This window comes from Rhyacophila brunnea, unplaced genomic scaffold (assembly GCF_057557595.1).
Source record: "Rhyacophila brunnea isolate RB1 unplaced genomic scaffold, BYU_Rbru_1.0 scaffold_7, whole genome shotgun sequence".
Classification (NCBI taxonomy): Eukaryota; Metazoa; Arthropoda; class Insecta; order Trichoptera; family Rhyacophilidae; genus Rhyacophila; species Rhyacophila brunnea.
Genome location: NW_028233339.1, coordinates 10982932 through 10997333, shown reverse-complemented (window position 1 = coordinate 10997333; position 14402 = coordinate 10982932). Strand labels below are relative to the sequence as shown.

Sequence of the window (14402 nt, the reverse complement as noted above, 5' to 3'; positions counted from 1 at the left end):
GCTTTTAATTTTGCTTTAAGTGAAATAGCGCCCATTTTTTTTACTATTAGTGCAATTTTGTGATGTGTGTTTATCTCACTTGGCTGGTCAATTTGCCAGGTCGGGCCCCCAGGCTGGAGCCCTGTCAGCCCCCCCTTGTGGGGGCCATGGTCGTAAGTACACCTTACGTTAATACTACAATGTGAAGTTTATTCACGAATTACGATGATCGATTTTCTTTTGACTATTTTTTTAGTGAAATATACTCACCAAATGTTATGCCCGATGTGCCAATGAACTCCAAATAATAATTGTTATGCGAGAAACGTATATTCTCCATAGCAATATCCTGCGATTGTTTATGAAGAATTTTCATGATGACGTCATTATAGAAAATGAATCTAAGTAGGAAGGAAAAAATATTCATTCTGTAATCACTAATCAGTAAGCAACCACTTGTCATACTATGTGAGATATACCTACCTGTCAATATATATATATATATATAAGTCTATAACTATACATAACGTCACGAATAATGATTTATTATAAATAAACTATGTTGAATAAGACAATAATTGCTACATTAGCTACTTGAATGCAACTCAGTTTACCCAGTAAAAGAGTAGGTACCCACCTACTCAAAATTAAGTAGATACCTAATTCATCTTCCTACCTATTAAATAGTTACCTACATTCCACATACATAATGACGTCACTGTTCTGGCAGAAGACACTAATTCGAAAAAATGACATATTGAGTTAGTTATACCAAAATATTCCTTATTTCAAACTTTACCGTCTGGAAACCTTCTTAATAAATAAACAGTCTTTATTTTAAAGTCATCCTTTTAACGATTACTTAATAAACTCACATGACAGACCATTTCAAACATTTTAACAACTTCAAAGTCAAATTACTCAAAACTAGTATACTCCAGTTAGTGTGTTCTGCCAGAACAGAGACGATTACATGATTTCAAGAAACGATTTTCTTTGAATTTTGATATTACTCTCAATTAAACTATCCGAATAAGAATTTACCTACAGTATCTACTTACCCAATATTCATTTTTGGGATAATATAAAATTTATGTATTTATTTCATAATTAATAGATTGCAGTGGCGAAGGGTGGAGGTAGGCTGTTAAGATCCAACATAAATAGTGCACATTAAAATTTGGCAGTCAAACATATTTATTTTCATTGAACCAAGAATATAATGTGTAGACTGTAGATAGTGTTTGTCAGTATTTTTAATTCAATTAAGCCCTGCCTAATAGAAGCTGTAAGTAATAGATAATAGTAAAAAATATTCTTTTATCTATAAAATATCTAAAATTATGCCATTAAACCATACATAATTTAATATACCTATTTTATAAATAGAAGAATATTTTTTATCGATTGTGGTTTGGTTGGGCAGGGCTTAATGAATTTACAAAAAAACTAACACCATCTGTAATATGTATTCTTAATGTAATGAAAACAAATAAGTGGTATGTCTGAAAAAGATGTATATATAGTCTAAGTGTGCATTATTTTTGTCGGATCGCCCGTAACATACCCAAACTACTATGGTATGGTTAGGCAGGGCTTAATTGAATTTTAAAAACTAACCAACACCATCTGCAAATTGTATTCTTAGTCCAATGAAAACTAAGTATGATTGGCAAAGTTTAGTGTGGACTATTTATGACGATTCTTAACAGCCTACCTCCATCCCTCGTCACTGATAGATTGTTATGTACCTATACTGAATATTTATAATTATGTTTATGATATAATGGTTGTATGTATGTACTAACGGATATTAATCTGAAAATGTTATTATGATTTTGAACTGATATCAATGCGCATTATTATTAAAATCCAAGGTCAGTCATTTGGTAGGTATAGTAAAGTTATCAATACAAATAGTATATTAACATAATTATAGATCAGAATGCTGGGCACTCAGGGGTGAGAATGAGAGAAATATGGATATCTTTGAAAGAAGAGTTTTGAGAAGAATTTTTAGTGCTGTTCAAGAAAGTGGCATTTGGAATTCAAGGTACGAGTATAATGAGTAGCTGTACACACTTTATAGGGGCAAAAAGATCACGTGGCACATGAAAATGCAGAAGTTTTTGAAGGAGGCCGAGACCCGCCAAGGGTTGTAGTGCCATACATGATAAATGATACAATTACAAATGATTGAGGAGTAACTCTTCAAATCGTATTTTGTCCATTCGCTATATTATTATCTCTATGATGCCCACCCGAAAGTATGTGGACCAAGAATATAATTAAACAAAAAGATGATTTTATTTTAATTTCCGGAAATATGAATTAAAAGCTTGTTTTGATGCATACATTATTGATACATGCATAAAAATACATTTTGAAATGACTCATTATTTTGTTCCTGTATTGTATTACATAAAATGCATTTAAATATAAAAAAATCGGTGTGTATACTTATCTACGCGCGTTAGAAGTTATACTTCTTTGGCGTAACAAAACAAAAACAAAACTTGTGATAAACTAGATTCTTTGACTAGCTCTTTTATCTTGTTAAATTACACACTCAATAAAAATGACCGCTTATTGGAACGCCGTTGGTTTATTTTTATACACTTTAACTTATTTACTTACTATTACTAAAGTATATAATGGTTTCTCGTTGTTATTATTTTTAAAGTACCAACTGTCACTCTGACGTTTAATCGTTTGTTCACGTAAGGAATTGCAAATGGCCGACAATAATAAATTCGCTGCCTAGGCAACGGAACAATTCTAAACTATAATATTATACTGTATAATCGTCACTATTGCAGTATCATACTGTGGCGTAAAGGTAGTGCGTTCGGCTGTTAACCGAACAATCGGTAGTTCGCATCCAATCGAATGCGTTTTTTTTTTCGTGTGAAAAAATAAATTATGTGTTACATGTCACACGCCAAAAATATATTCTGATCTGATTTCCCAAATGCGCCAAAAGAAGTATACCTTCAAAAACTTTATTATGGTAAAAATATAGAAAACAAAATAATATAACTAACATAATAATATCAATCCCATTCGTTTGATGTGAACAGATAACTTTGAACTTTATTTTATAGGGGTTAGAAAACGATTTGTCACGTATCTTTTATCGAATCATTGGAACCTCGACAAAATTAATAAAAATCCGCTTCACACTCAATTTCGTCATGGGGTTGCCGAAAAATAATTTGATAGGTTGATCCTCGAATAGGTCATAGTAGTAATACATACCTATAGTTAGGGATTCCAATACCGAATGAAAATGTCAATACCGTTTTTTCGGTATTTCTTATTGAATACCGGTATTAATACCTGTATCTCTTAAACATTAAAAAGACAGAAGTAGGTGCATATCAATAAAATATAGCTATTAAAATCTTTTTTAAATATTATTTTATAGCAAAAACCTACATACCTACATTTACTATGTTGACATTTAAAAATATGTATTCATCATAATTATTGTAGAACTAGTAATTTTTTACAAATAATTTGAATACATTGATAATTTTAGCTAAAGCCCTCAAAAGTTCATCAAGTGCAAATAAAATAAGTCACGGCTGCAGGAAAAGCTTCCTAAATTCAACGCTTGTACAGTCATCAATAATTATTATAGAATAATTGAACATTTTTGTCACGGATGTTTTCTATTTCGAAATAATATTATGATAATTCATCGCGACAATTACACATATAAATATATATTTGATGAAATTTGTTTTGTTAATTTTTCACTTCTATTGGATTCACTCAATATATTTGCATTTTAGCAGCACATAACTTACAATTCATTTTCACAAACGTAAAGGAGTGTGCTTTCTTAATACCGAAAATTCCAGTAATATGGATTTTTAAAACCGGTATTTCGGTATTGATAATTACTGGAATAACGGTTTTGAAATACCGTTATTGCAATCCCTGCCTACAGTGTATGAATGCAAAACATAGGTATTAACTACAAAAGTGGTCCAAAAATGAAAAGTGACACAATGCGCTATGTAGAGGTATGTCATGTTGGACCGTCAATTATTAACTAAACGGTCGCAGACATGACTCTTCTGGATTAGAACAGTTTCCACGTGCCAAGCGTATCAGGCACCATTAGCGAGGGGTACGAGACTAATCAATGCGCTCCTAAGAGACATATACATTTTCAGTGATGTTCTGTGTACTTATTTTGTTTTCGAAATTGTATTCACTATTCACTATACAAAACGTGTTTATTTAACTTTGCTGATTATGAACAGTTTTAAAAAGTTAAAATGTCATATTATGAACGTCCTGAATTCCGATTTTTTATGTACCTACACTATCTAACTGATTAGATATAACGAGCGTGGATCGAAAAATAAATCAAAACAAAACGTAAAGATCTTGAAATGGGGATAGACATTGGACAGGATAAATCGTTCGAATAACAGATCATCACTGGACAAATTTCATCAGCCAGTGGTACCAATAAGACATTAAAACTCCTTAAGGGTAACGTGGTAAAGAAAAGTCAAGGACCAAACAAGAGTGGAGACAGAGGCATATTTCAGTAGTGAATCGAGAATGGTTACGATTAGATATTTCAATAATTGGTAGATATTCATTGGCTTATTTATTATCGTTTTAAGTTAGATAAAATACGTAAGTATTCCATTTTTAAATTACTATTTTGAAGCAATTGGTTATTTAGAGAAGCATTAATTATTAATTTAGTGTTTATTTATTATATTTCAATACATTTGTGCAATCAAGTCACTTGTTTTTAATCCGACACCTGTGTTTACCTACGTAGGAATTATTTGGTGCCGATTTACGTGTTTTGTATTGTCTCTATGATTCTATTTTTGTAGTTAATATGCGTGACCGCGTTTCCGCATGAAATACCTATACATACCTGTGAACATCGGCCGCGGAACAATCAGCTTCCGGTCCAGTCCGAAATCTTCGTACAGATGATGGTAATAAATCCCTTGGTTCGTATCAGACATCGAAGGCATCTCGAAGTTATCATTGTGGAAATCCACTTCATCTATACCGGCAAATAGAGTTGGAGAATCGGCCGATAACAGAGTCCTTTGCATAGAACCGGCACTCCTTGCTTCGCTCCTATAATCTCTTCCGTTTGGGACATAGTAAAACGTGGATGATGTCGGTTCTCCGGTTGGACTGGGCGGGGAACTTGGTTCTGGAGTTGTTTCCAAATGTCGTCTCATGAAGGCGTAATTTTCTAAGTCCCACGGATCAACGTAAACGCGCGTTGATGGAGTTTTTGAGGCCGATGTGTCTTCGTCTTCACTGCCGAAATCCATCGACGTCCAATAATTGGAAGAGTTTCCGGGCATCGTGATACCAATGTAATCCCAGTTAGTCAAAATAATACACCAATAATAACCGACCGTCACTTTATCAAATTAGTATCATTAATTAATATTATAAGTATTGATATTTTCATTTTAAAATGAATAAATTCGTGTTTATTTTCCTTCACTTATTTTTATAATAATCTATATATTAGTATACCTATTTATTATAATCTCCGCGCGCTTTTTTATCATTCGGATAAAACAACTCGTTATTAGTAAATTTAAAATGGTTCCACACTATTTTGAATGTTAATAAATTCTAAATTTAAATCTGTTATTTATGTAGCCATGTTTTGATAGGGGCTAAAAAATGATTAATGAACTCAAAAATATTTAAAACACGCGCGAAACTTTCTGTGTTTTGTTTCATTATTGGCGGGAAAGTGCTTCTCTAGCGGAGAGTCATTTGCCACTGACGTAAAATTGAATGAATGTTACGAAGCGCGATCGATTCTTCGCGAGGAAGTAGATACCTATATCAGCTGGTGGCCAAGAGAAACTTCTATAGCAGCTTTTTATACATGATAATATCATCCACATCGTATTTATGTATTTACCAATTAGATTGACTGAATTGTGTATCCACAGATTGATTTAATATTAGGTAGGTACATATTATAAACCAGTGTTTCCCAACCTTATTTCTGCCAAGCCCCACTTCAACGCTTTAAAAATCTCCATGTCCCCCCATCAAAATTTTATAGTTACCTAACTAATTCTGAAAAAAAAATGAATTGCTTCAAATAAAAAATGCACATAGATAGGCAATATTATTTTTAAATTAACTTTCGTAAGTGGATATGTAGGTATATTACGTTACATGTAGGTACAACTCGGAAGAAAATTGGTGCGATCCTTGTGCTATGCTTCGTCTTCAAATGGTTTTCAAGATAACCTTTTTTCCTCCCAAAACATTTAAATTGCGCCTGACGTGGGGCGTACGCATGTTACTGTTATAAACTAATAACCGATACGAACGCCTCCTAAGAGTACTAAGCATAGTAAATTCCGTGAACTGTCTAGTAAAAATATAATACTATTATATATTAATTACATTAATAAACTACCTCAGTGCCGAAATACCAACCCTTTTCATTTATTTAGTTAAACAGGTAGGTAACACTGTGAAGTTTATAAAAAAACAAGTACCTACCTAAGTCAATATTAATTTCCCATCTTCCAAACCAATTTGTACCGGAACGGAATTTCTTTTCGCCGGTAATAATTTTAAAATGCATCTCTTCTGTCCTTTGGGCTCTCAGTTCTCTCCTCGGAACGAAATTTGTAAAATTCACAGGTAAAAAAAATTGATACAAGAAAAGCTAAAAAAGCCCAGACTTTGAACCGGAACAGAATTTTTAAATTAGCCTATGTTTTTTTTAAAGAAAAGCTTAAAAATTAGTCTTTAATGTTTGTGCCAATAAATGTTTAAAAAAAACCTGTTGACTTTGAATAGCAACGGATTTTTTTAAATTCACTTTTTATATAAACCAATCTCGTTTTCTATGTGAATGTTGGAAATCATCAAACCAATCTCCACTTTTGATTAAGTACCATTGTTTGGAACAACGACGTTATGCTCTTATGAATCCAAGTCTCTGGATTCTTTCTCCATGATGTCTATTTTCTCCTGGACATCTTTTTTGATTCCTAAAACATGTAAATGCCTACTAAAGAGACACCAACTGCATGCATGTGTGTACATGTTTGCATGATGATCGTTGGCAATTAAAATGCCAAATAAATATTTCCCCATACAACGAGTTAGACACTGGGTGACGACATAACAATTAATACATACACAGTAGCAGGGCTTTTTTGTCATGTAACGCGGTGGAATGGCGTTCCGGCACCCCTTTTCACGGTATTTTTAATGGTTCAATCAGAAGAAACAATGTTCGCGCTTACATACTACAAGTTAATTTTCCTGAATCGTCTCAAATGAAAAGACATAGATATCCTGAAAAACTATCGCGTTTCAGTAGCGCACCCAGGGGGGGGGCCAAGGGGCCTTGGCCCCCCCCAAAAACATTGAAATTGAAAGCCAATAGATTAGACAAATAAAAACACGGCAAAAAAATGATTTGAAATTCTCCAGCACCCTCTAGAAAAATTTCTTAGATTTTAATTTCTAACACAAAAATTTCGAAACACTAATGTCGGGTTTTTTTAGAAACTCAATCCCTAATGGAAATGTCAATAAATTCTCGGTGTCCACCCGAATTCCGGAGTGGTGTACACCGTGTGCAATAGACAAAAGTCCGATAAACGAGAAATTAGGCTGTGTTCTGTTAGGTAGGTTTGTGTACCTATAAGTTAAATGCAATAATACTTTCTTTCCATTTTCAATTAATATTTTGGAACTTTATTACACTATTAAAAAACCCAAAATCGACGATAAAAATTCGGCGAAAAGTACGACTACACCCACCACCATGGGCTGACAGGGCTACAGCCTGGGGGCCCGGGCTTAAGAGGGCCCGGCGTGGCGGCTTGTCTAATTGTGAAATAAACACACACCAGAAATTTGTTATATTATAAAAATAAAAATCGCATGTGGCGCTATACTACTTAATCAAAATTAACATAAAAAATATGAAGTATGATGAAAATATGATATACGTACCTACATGATAATAATTCACGTGTATCATTTTATATTACAATTATTTTTAGTGTTTCTAGAAAAATAAAAATGGTTATTTATCCAATATCGAAGGGTCGAATGCTACTTGGCTACCACAAGAGGGGGTCGCGACCAGTGGTTCATAGTATGATAACGATCGATAATATGATATGAGGTCCGACAAATCAAGAATTCAAGGGAATTATTTAACAATATAGATAAATCCACGGAATACCATTTGGGAACACTACTGTAGAACATCACATTCCCCTTAACCCTGGTGACAGGTAAGGGGACCCGCCAAACATTCATGATGTGGGGGCCATGCCCACCACAGTCGGTGGTGGTGTAAATTAAAAAAAAAAAACATTTTTTTCGGTGGAATTCAGCATAAATATTCTGGCTCTAGACCAGTGGTTGTTAACCGGTGCGCCGCTGGCTTGTTGCAAGGTCACCGCGAAAATAATGATAAAAGCAGAAAAATCCACGAAATAGCCGATGAAAGCCGATGAAAGATCTAATGTGATTTCGATGTTGCCGAATCGATCGCACGCGTCTACCGTTGGCCTCACAGGTTTTCGTTTCATAAATTAAAACAAAATAGTGGATCAATATCTATGCTGCAAAGAACTCACCGAGCGTACGACATGACAAGATGTTTTTGATTCTATTTCTTCATATTTAGAACAATCTAAAATATCATGGAGGAATTTGTATGGATGGTGCTCCGTCAATGTTAGGCTCATTTAAAGGATTTGTTACCTTCGCGAAAACAAGAAACCCTAACATTATATCTACGCACTGTTTTATTTACACAGGGAATCTGTATAGTTTCGAAAACATTACCGCAGTGCTAAAACCTGTACTAGACTAATATGGTAAATTTCATCAAATCCAGACCTTTAAAAACAGGCATTTAAAAAAAAACATGCAAAACTGCATTTCTATGGAAGCTTGGTACATTCGTACTTAGCTTCTTTTTGACACTGAAGTGAGGTGGTTACAGTGGCGCACCCAGGGGGGGGGCAATGGGCCCTGACACCCCCCAAACATGAAAATTATCAGAATGATTTTAACCATTGAAATTGAAATTTAAGCTTAGACAAATAAAAACACTGACGAAAAAATGATTTGTAATTCTCCAGCACCCTTTTTAGAACAATTTCTTAGATTTTATTTTCTAACACAAAAATTTCGAAACACTAATGTCAGGTTTTTTTAGAAACTCAATCCCTAATGGAACTGTCAAAAAATTCTCGGTGTCCACCCGAATTCCGGAGTGGTGTAGGTCATGGCTGGGGAGGGCTGACATGGCTCTAGCCTGGGGGCCCGGCGTGTCGGGTTGACCAGATAAGTGAGATAAACACACATCATAAATTAGCCTTAATGGTAAAAAAAGTCGCCTGCGGCGCTATTATACTGCATGGCCATGAACATTTTCAATTACTTATATAATTGTGTAATATATTTTTTGATTATTATGTGTCGATACTCGACAGCTCCATTATTAAAGTGGATGTATTGAAAATCGCCAATAATTCACTGTATAAGTACCCTTAATTTGAACTAAAACACTTGAAAAACATCAATTTAGTGTTTCACACTGCGTTTAATCTTAGCGATAGGTAGGGGGCCCGCCAAATATCCTAGCCTGAGGGCCCGTTTCAGGATATGGGGACCATGGTGTAGGTACACCGAGTGCAATAGACAACGAGAAATTAGGCTCTGAAGAAGAAAAAGAGCCTATGGGACTAATTTACATTCTCCTCCTTGGGCCCCCCCCAATATTAAATCCTGGGTGCGCCACTGTCGCGTTTGATAGGTATATACATTGAATTTTAGAGACCGACAAGTTTAACGCGAGGCTTCGCTGCATAGCTGTCGCGTTGTAGCGGAGCCTCATGCTAAACTTGTCGGTATCTATTACCATTTCTTCAAGTGAATGTGAACGCGAATTTTCGCAAATGAATCTAAAAACCTATTACCCCAATAAGAGATTCGTTGAAGATCAAAACAGGCACTTTTGTTCATCAAACTCGTCGGACCACCTTTGACATTTTTCGATCCTTGAAATACGTTGATCGGTGGTTACTCAGTGGAAGACATTCGGCCATAGACTCTTAACACTAAGCCGGCTCGCACATCACAACTCGCCTTGTGTGCCTGACGGCCATAAATCAAAACTTCCAAGACCGCCGGCGAATGTTGCATGCTACAACCTCGCACATCTGCCTAGCGGAAAACGTCAAACGCAAAAAAGGAGAAGTCTCCCGTCTGCCATTTTTATTGTTTTGATTGTATGAACAAACGCCAAACGCGGTGACCAGCGATGAGCGAGCAATGACAGCGTAGACAGAGATAGAAATTGCCGATTGTGCGGCTGTGCGCATGCGCGGAGTAGACATTTTTCGATATCGACATGCAGGCTCTAGCAAACGCAATTCGTCGCATGCAGGAGCGTCGCAGCGTCGCAGTTGCATCGGCCAATCTGCGAAGCTCCATTTGATAACGTTTGTTTCTTGGTTTACGATGACGTCACATCGACGAATTCGTCGTAAGACGCATGCGGCGAGTTCTGATGTGCGAGCCCTCTAAGAAAAGGAATCGAGGCGATTTGCCAGACGAGAATTGGACTGAACTTTGGAAATCACCAGGGCCCCCCACAGGGCTCTAGTCTGAGGGATCGACCAGATAAGTGGGATAAACGTACATCACAAATTTGTTCTAATCGTAAAAATATATTTAATAAATATTATATTAATTAAATTAATAAAAATTAAATACCCATGTATTTCTTTCCTGTTCGTGATTTATTAAAAAGTAATAAAATTAATCTACTTCATACAATATATTTATTAAATTTATACGAAAGTTGACGGAATCGTAAAAACAAAATAATATTGATGACAAAACCTCATCTTCGATTTCTGCCGCAGCGCCAACAAAGTTATGCTCTAATCTTGCAGTCCATAAGATTAAAATAGGTAAGTACTGTTATTCCATTTGACCGCCTGACCTTGGTAGGTATATAACAAAAAAATCTAATAGGTAGGTAAATTTATTTTTATATACCTACCTAATGCATAAAATAATTAGGTATTCAAATATTATGTTAATGTTTTCGAAAAATTTACGAGCATTCCGATTTGCAAATTTTTCCATTTCGAACGCTGGTTTTGTGTTACCTACTATATTATAAAGAGGACACACCGACGCGATTATATAAAATATCTTTCCACACTTACGTTGTGGTTTAGCTTTTTAATGACAGGCGTATGTACCTACCTAATATAAAATGGCCAACTGGTTTTATGGTAAGTATTGTAATCTGACTCGATACCAATATAATGCAATTTTTACTCCAACCTCTTTGAATCTCGATCTATTTACGAGCAATACTGCGGGGTTCTGACTTGCATGTCAGTAGATAATAATAATTGTTTCAGTGATCCATCGATCCATGTGACAAAAAAACTGCTTCTACAAAACCCACAGTATTGCTCGTCAATGGCTCAGAGGCTTAATGAAATTACTATTTATTGAAATAACCAACTGCTAAATTATATTTTAATTATTTCGTTTACATTTTTGAATTTACATTTCAAGTTCATTTAGTTAGGTATCAAAAAATACTACCGGTTCAAAGAGGTTCTTTTGTACGGGTACCTAATAATTATTTTGATAAAACGCAACAGCCAGCTGTTTTTGTGTTGTCATCTCTTATATTTTTTTTCCCTCGTAACTTGTCCATACATGTCAATATTTTGTCTCTGGTTAGTAGCCACTAGCTATCGTATTATTTCGCGCCAGAACTGTGCTCTATGTTGATTGTCATTAAAATCACGTTTCGGTTTAATATTTTATAGTAGTTATACACTAGAAATAGTGTTTTTCTTCAAGAAATATCGCAGTACTTACAATGCATTATGTAAACTGTGAAATCCACTCGTTACCGGTGCTTAAAAAAGTGTCTTAGACGGGGTATATCAACTCCATTTTGGAGTCGCCTCAAGTGAGTTATGTCCGACATTGTGACGTTATTTACACACAATAGCGTGGCGTTTCTAATGTGTTTCGCATCTTTTAGATGAATAGCGGCATGACAATGGCTCACGAAAACATGGAGCGGTTTATTAAAATCTTGGATGTCCCGTCAGTGCACTATGCGACCAAAACAAAGACCTTCCGCGGAATATTACAAGCCCTCGAGACTGACATTGATAAATTTTCTGCCGGTCAGATCCAACGATTGATTATCTTATTCAACGAAGAGCTCGATCATGATATGAAGCATTCTCCCTTTATTCTGAAAGCTTTTAAGAATATTCTCTTGTTGATGAAGGTAGGTAACATACTTTTTACAAATTGCTGAAACACCGAACTTACGTGCATTACCTATCTTGACGTTTGTATAACTTAGCTACACAGTAGAGTACTTTTACCAAAATTGGCACAATGTATTTATCAATATTGTTTGACACACATTTGATAAAAAATAATTAGGTAGGTAGCAATATAGCTGATGATCAATATAATATACATACATAATTCAAGGGCAAAACGATAAATACTCCTACATTCCAGGCAACCAATTGTGATACATATTATGTTACTGCATTCCAAGATGCTCCCTTACACTGGGCTCAATGCCTGGCTGATTGGTGAACTAGCAGATAACCTTGACAATATAAAATTGTGCTAATAGCATCCACTGTAGAGTAGTCGACAGAACACTCGTTCTATGGGATGTCACAGGCTCGAATGGATCATTACTGGATCAAATTTACATGTTTTTCCCACAGTGTTTGAATACAAAGCGTAGATTGCTGTTGTATTATACAATTATTCTTACGCACTTTGCCGCAGCCCAGAAAGCCTTGCAAAGTTTATTATTCTGGACAGTGTACCAGGTGAAAGTGGCTGAAGGCAAATGCCAGTATGTTGGAGTTATCAGGTAAAGGATTTTACTGAAAACCCCGTAGATACTACTATACTAGGTATATTGTTTTTGAGGCTGTTTTTGTTTGAGACTTATAAATAGACCAATACCCAATGCAACCTACTGTAATCCAGAAATATGTAGACTGTGTTGGGATTTGATTTGATGTGTAGAAACGATATCGGGTGGATAGTATAAAGCTAGAATCTGGCAGTATTCCAGAGTGATCATGATTCTCGGCCGTGATTGTGACATCGGTGAAGAAAAGCTAATAGCACTTTTAATTATTTTTTAACATGGAACATGTTTTACTCATGATCTCCGACACAAAAGCATTACGAAAAATTGAAGTAGAATAACTATAGACGCACAGCAGCCCGTCCCAGGCCCGTGCTCCACCCTGATTACTTACGCGTACCGATTATTTTCATTTTACGTTCAATACTACTACAATAATAATTGTTTGAATCCTTTGGAATCGGTTACTTTGACAAATAAATTGTCTGTCGAATTTGGACAAACAGCATCAGAGAATCAGTAGGCAAAGCATGTTCCATGTTTAATAATTTTAGCCGTCAGGGTTCAATAGGCCGTCAATGGAAATAGGCCCAAACGAACCGTTTATGACCGTCTCACCTTACGCCAGAACCGTTTATTACCTTATTATTTATATTGCTTAATTATAATATCTTATTTCATATTATAGGATGACGGCTATCCAGTACACTTTGAACTGGCAGGAACTGCAAAGGTTTTGATGAAGTATCTCATCACAACGGCGCCACTGCAGCAGGCCCGAGAATTGAAAGTCGGCTATTTCGATCTACTCATGATGCTTCCTCAACAGTCCATGGCGTATATTTGTCAGAAGGAAGCGGATACTATGTACAGAATGGTAGACACATTCATTGGAAATTCTAATATCGATGCTGATATGAAGAAATCGGTAATTACATTGATATTTTATTGAAAGCTTATTAAGTGAATATTCAGTGAAACACTCTTTAGGATATTTATTATTTGAAAATATGGCAAAATGTAAATCTTTTGAAAATAGATATATTATTTCTGTGAACAGAAGCTAAATATTTTTTGGTTAGCTGTCAAATCTTGAAAGTTTTTCAAAAGCCATTTCAAATGAAAAGTCCACCAAAGTTTCAACACGTCGTTTTGTGCAGTATTTTTTTTTTCATTCGTTTGATTTATAGTAGAATTCAAAGAATATTACTAAAGAACTTATGCTTGCACACAAAAAAGAAATCGTCCAAATCGGCTTAGAACCAGACAAACAGCAAGAGAACATTTAATTTAGATTTGAATATACACCCGATCCTCTTTTTGCACGAGGGATACGTTAAGACTACCGTGCAAAGCAAAACCGTGTAAAAAAAGATAAGGTACCCATACAAAAATGATAGATAGGTTCCATTACTTAAAATCAACTCAAAATAAATCGAATTTATTTATCATTTTTACA

At 35.1% G+C, this 14402-nt stretch overlaps 2 protein-coding genes across 2 annotated transcripts in view; one reads left to right on the top strand and one right to left on the bottom strand.

Annotated features, from left to right (window-relative positions):
* The window catches only part of LOC147064465 (uncharacterized), a 55362-nt gene extending 49588 nt beyond the window's left edge, over positions 1 to 5774 (bottom strand). Inside the window, exon 1 of the mRNA XM_085957652.1 lies at positions 4892 to 5774. Coding sequence (XP_085813778.1) covers positions 4892 to 5339 — 448 coding nt within the window. The 5' untranslated portion in view covers positions 5340 to 5774. The remainder of the gene's footprint in view (positions 1 to 4891) is intronic.
* Positions 5775 to 11769: 5995 nt separating this feature from the next.
* LOC147064464 (uncharacterized) overlaps positions 11770 to 14402 on the top strand; it is a 41544-nt gene continuing 38911 nt past the window's right edge. The window contains exons 1-3 of the mRNA XM_085957651.1: positions 11770 to 11998; positions 12074 to 12328; positions 13632 to 13871. Of these exons, the coding sequence (XP_085813777.1) occupies positions 12074 to 12328; positions 13632 to 13871 (495 nt within the window). The 5' untranslated portion in view covers positions 11770 to 11998. The remainder of the gene's footprint in view (positions 11999 to 12073; positions 12329 to 13631; positions 13872 to 14402) is intronic.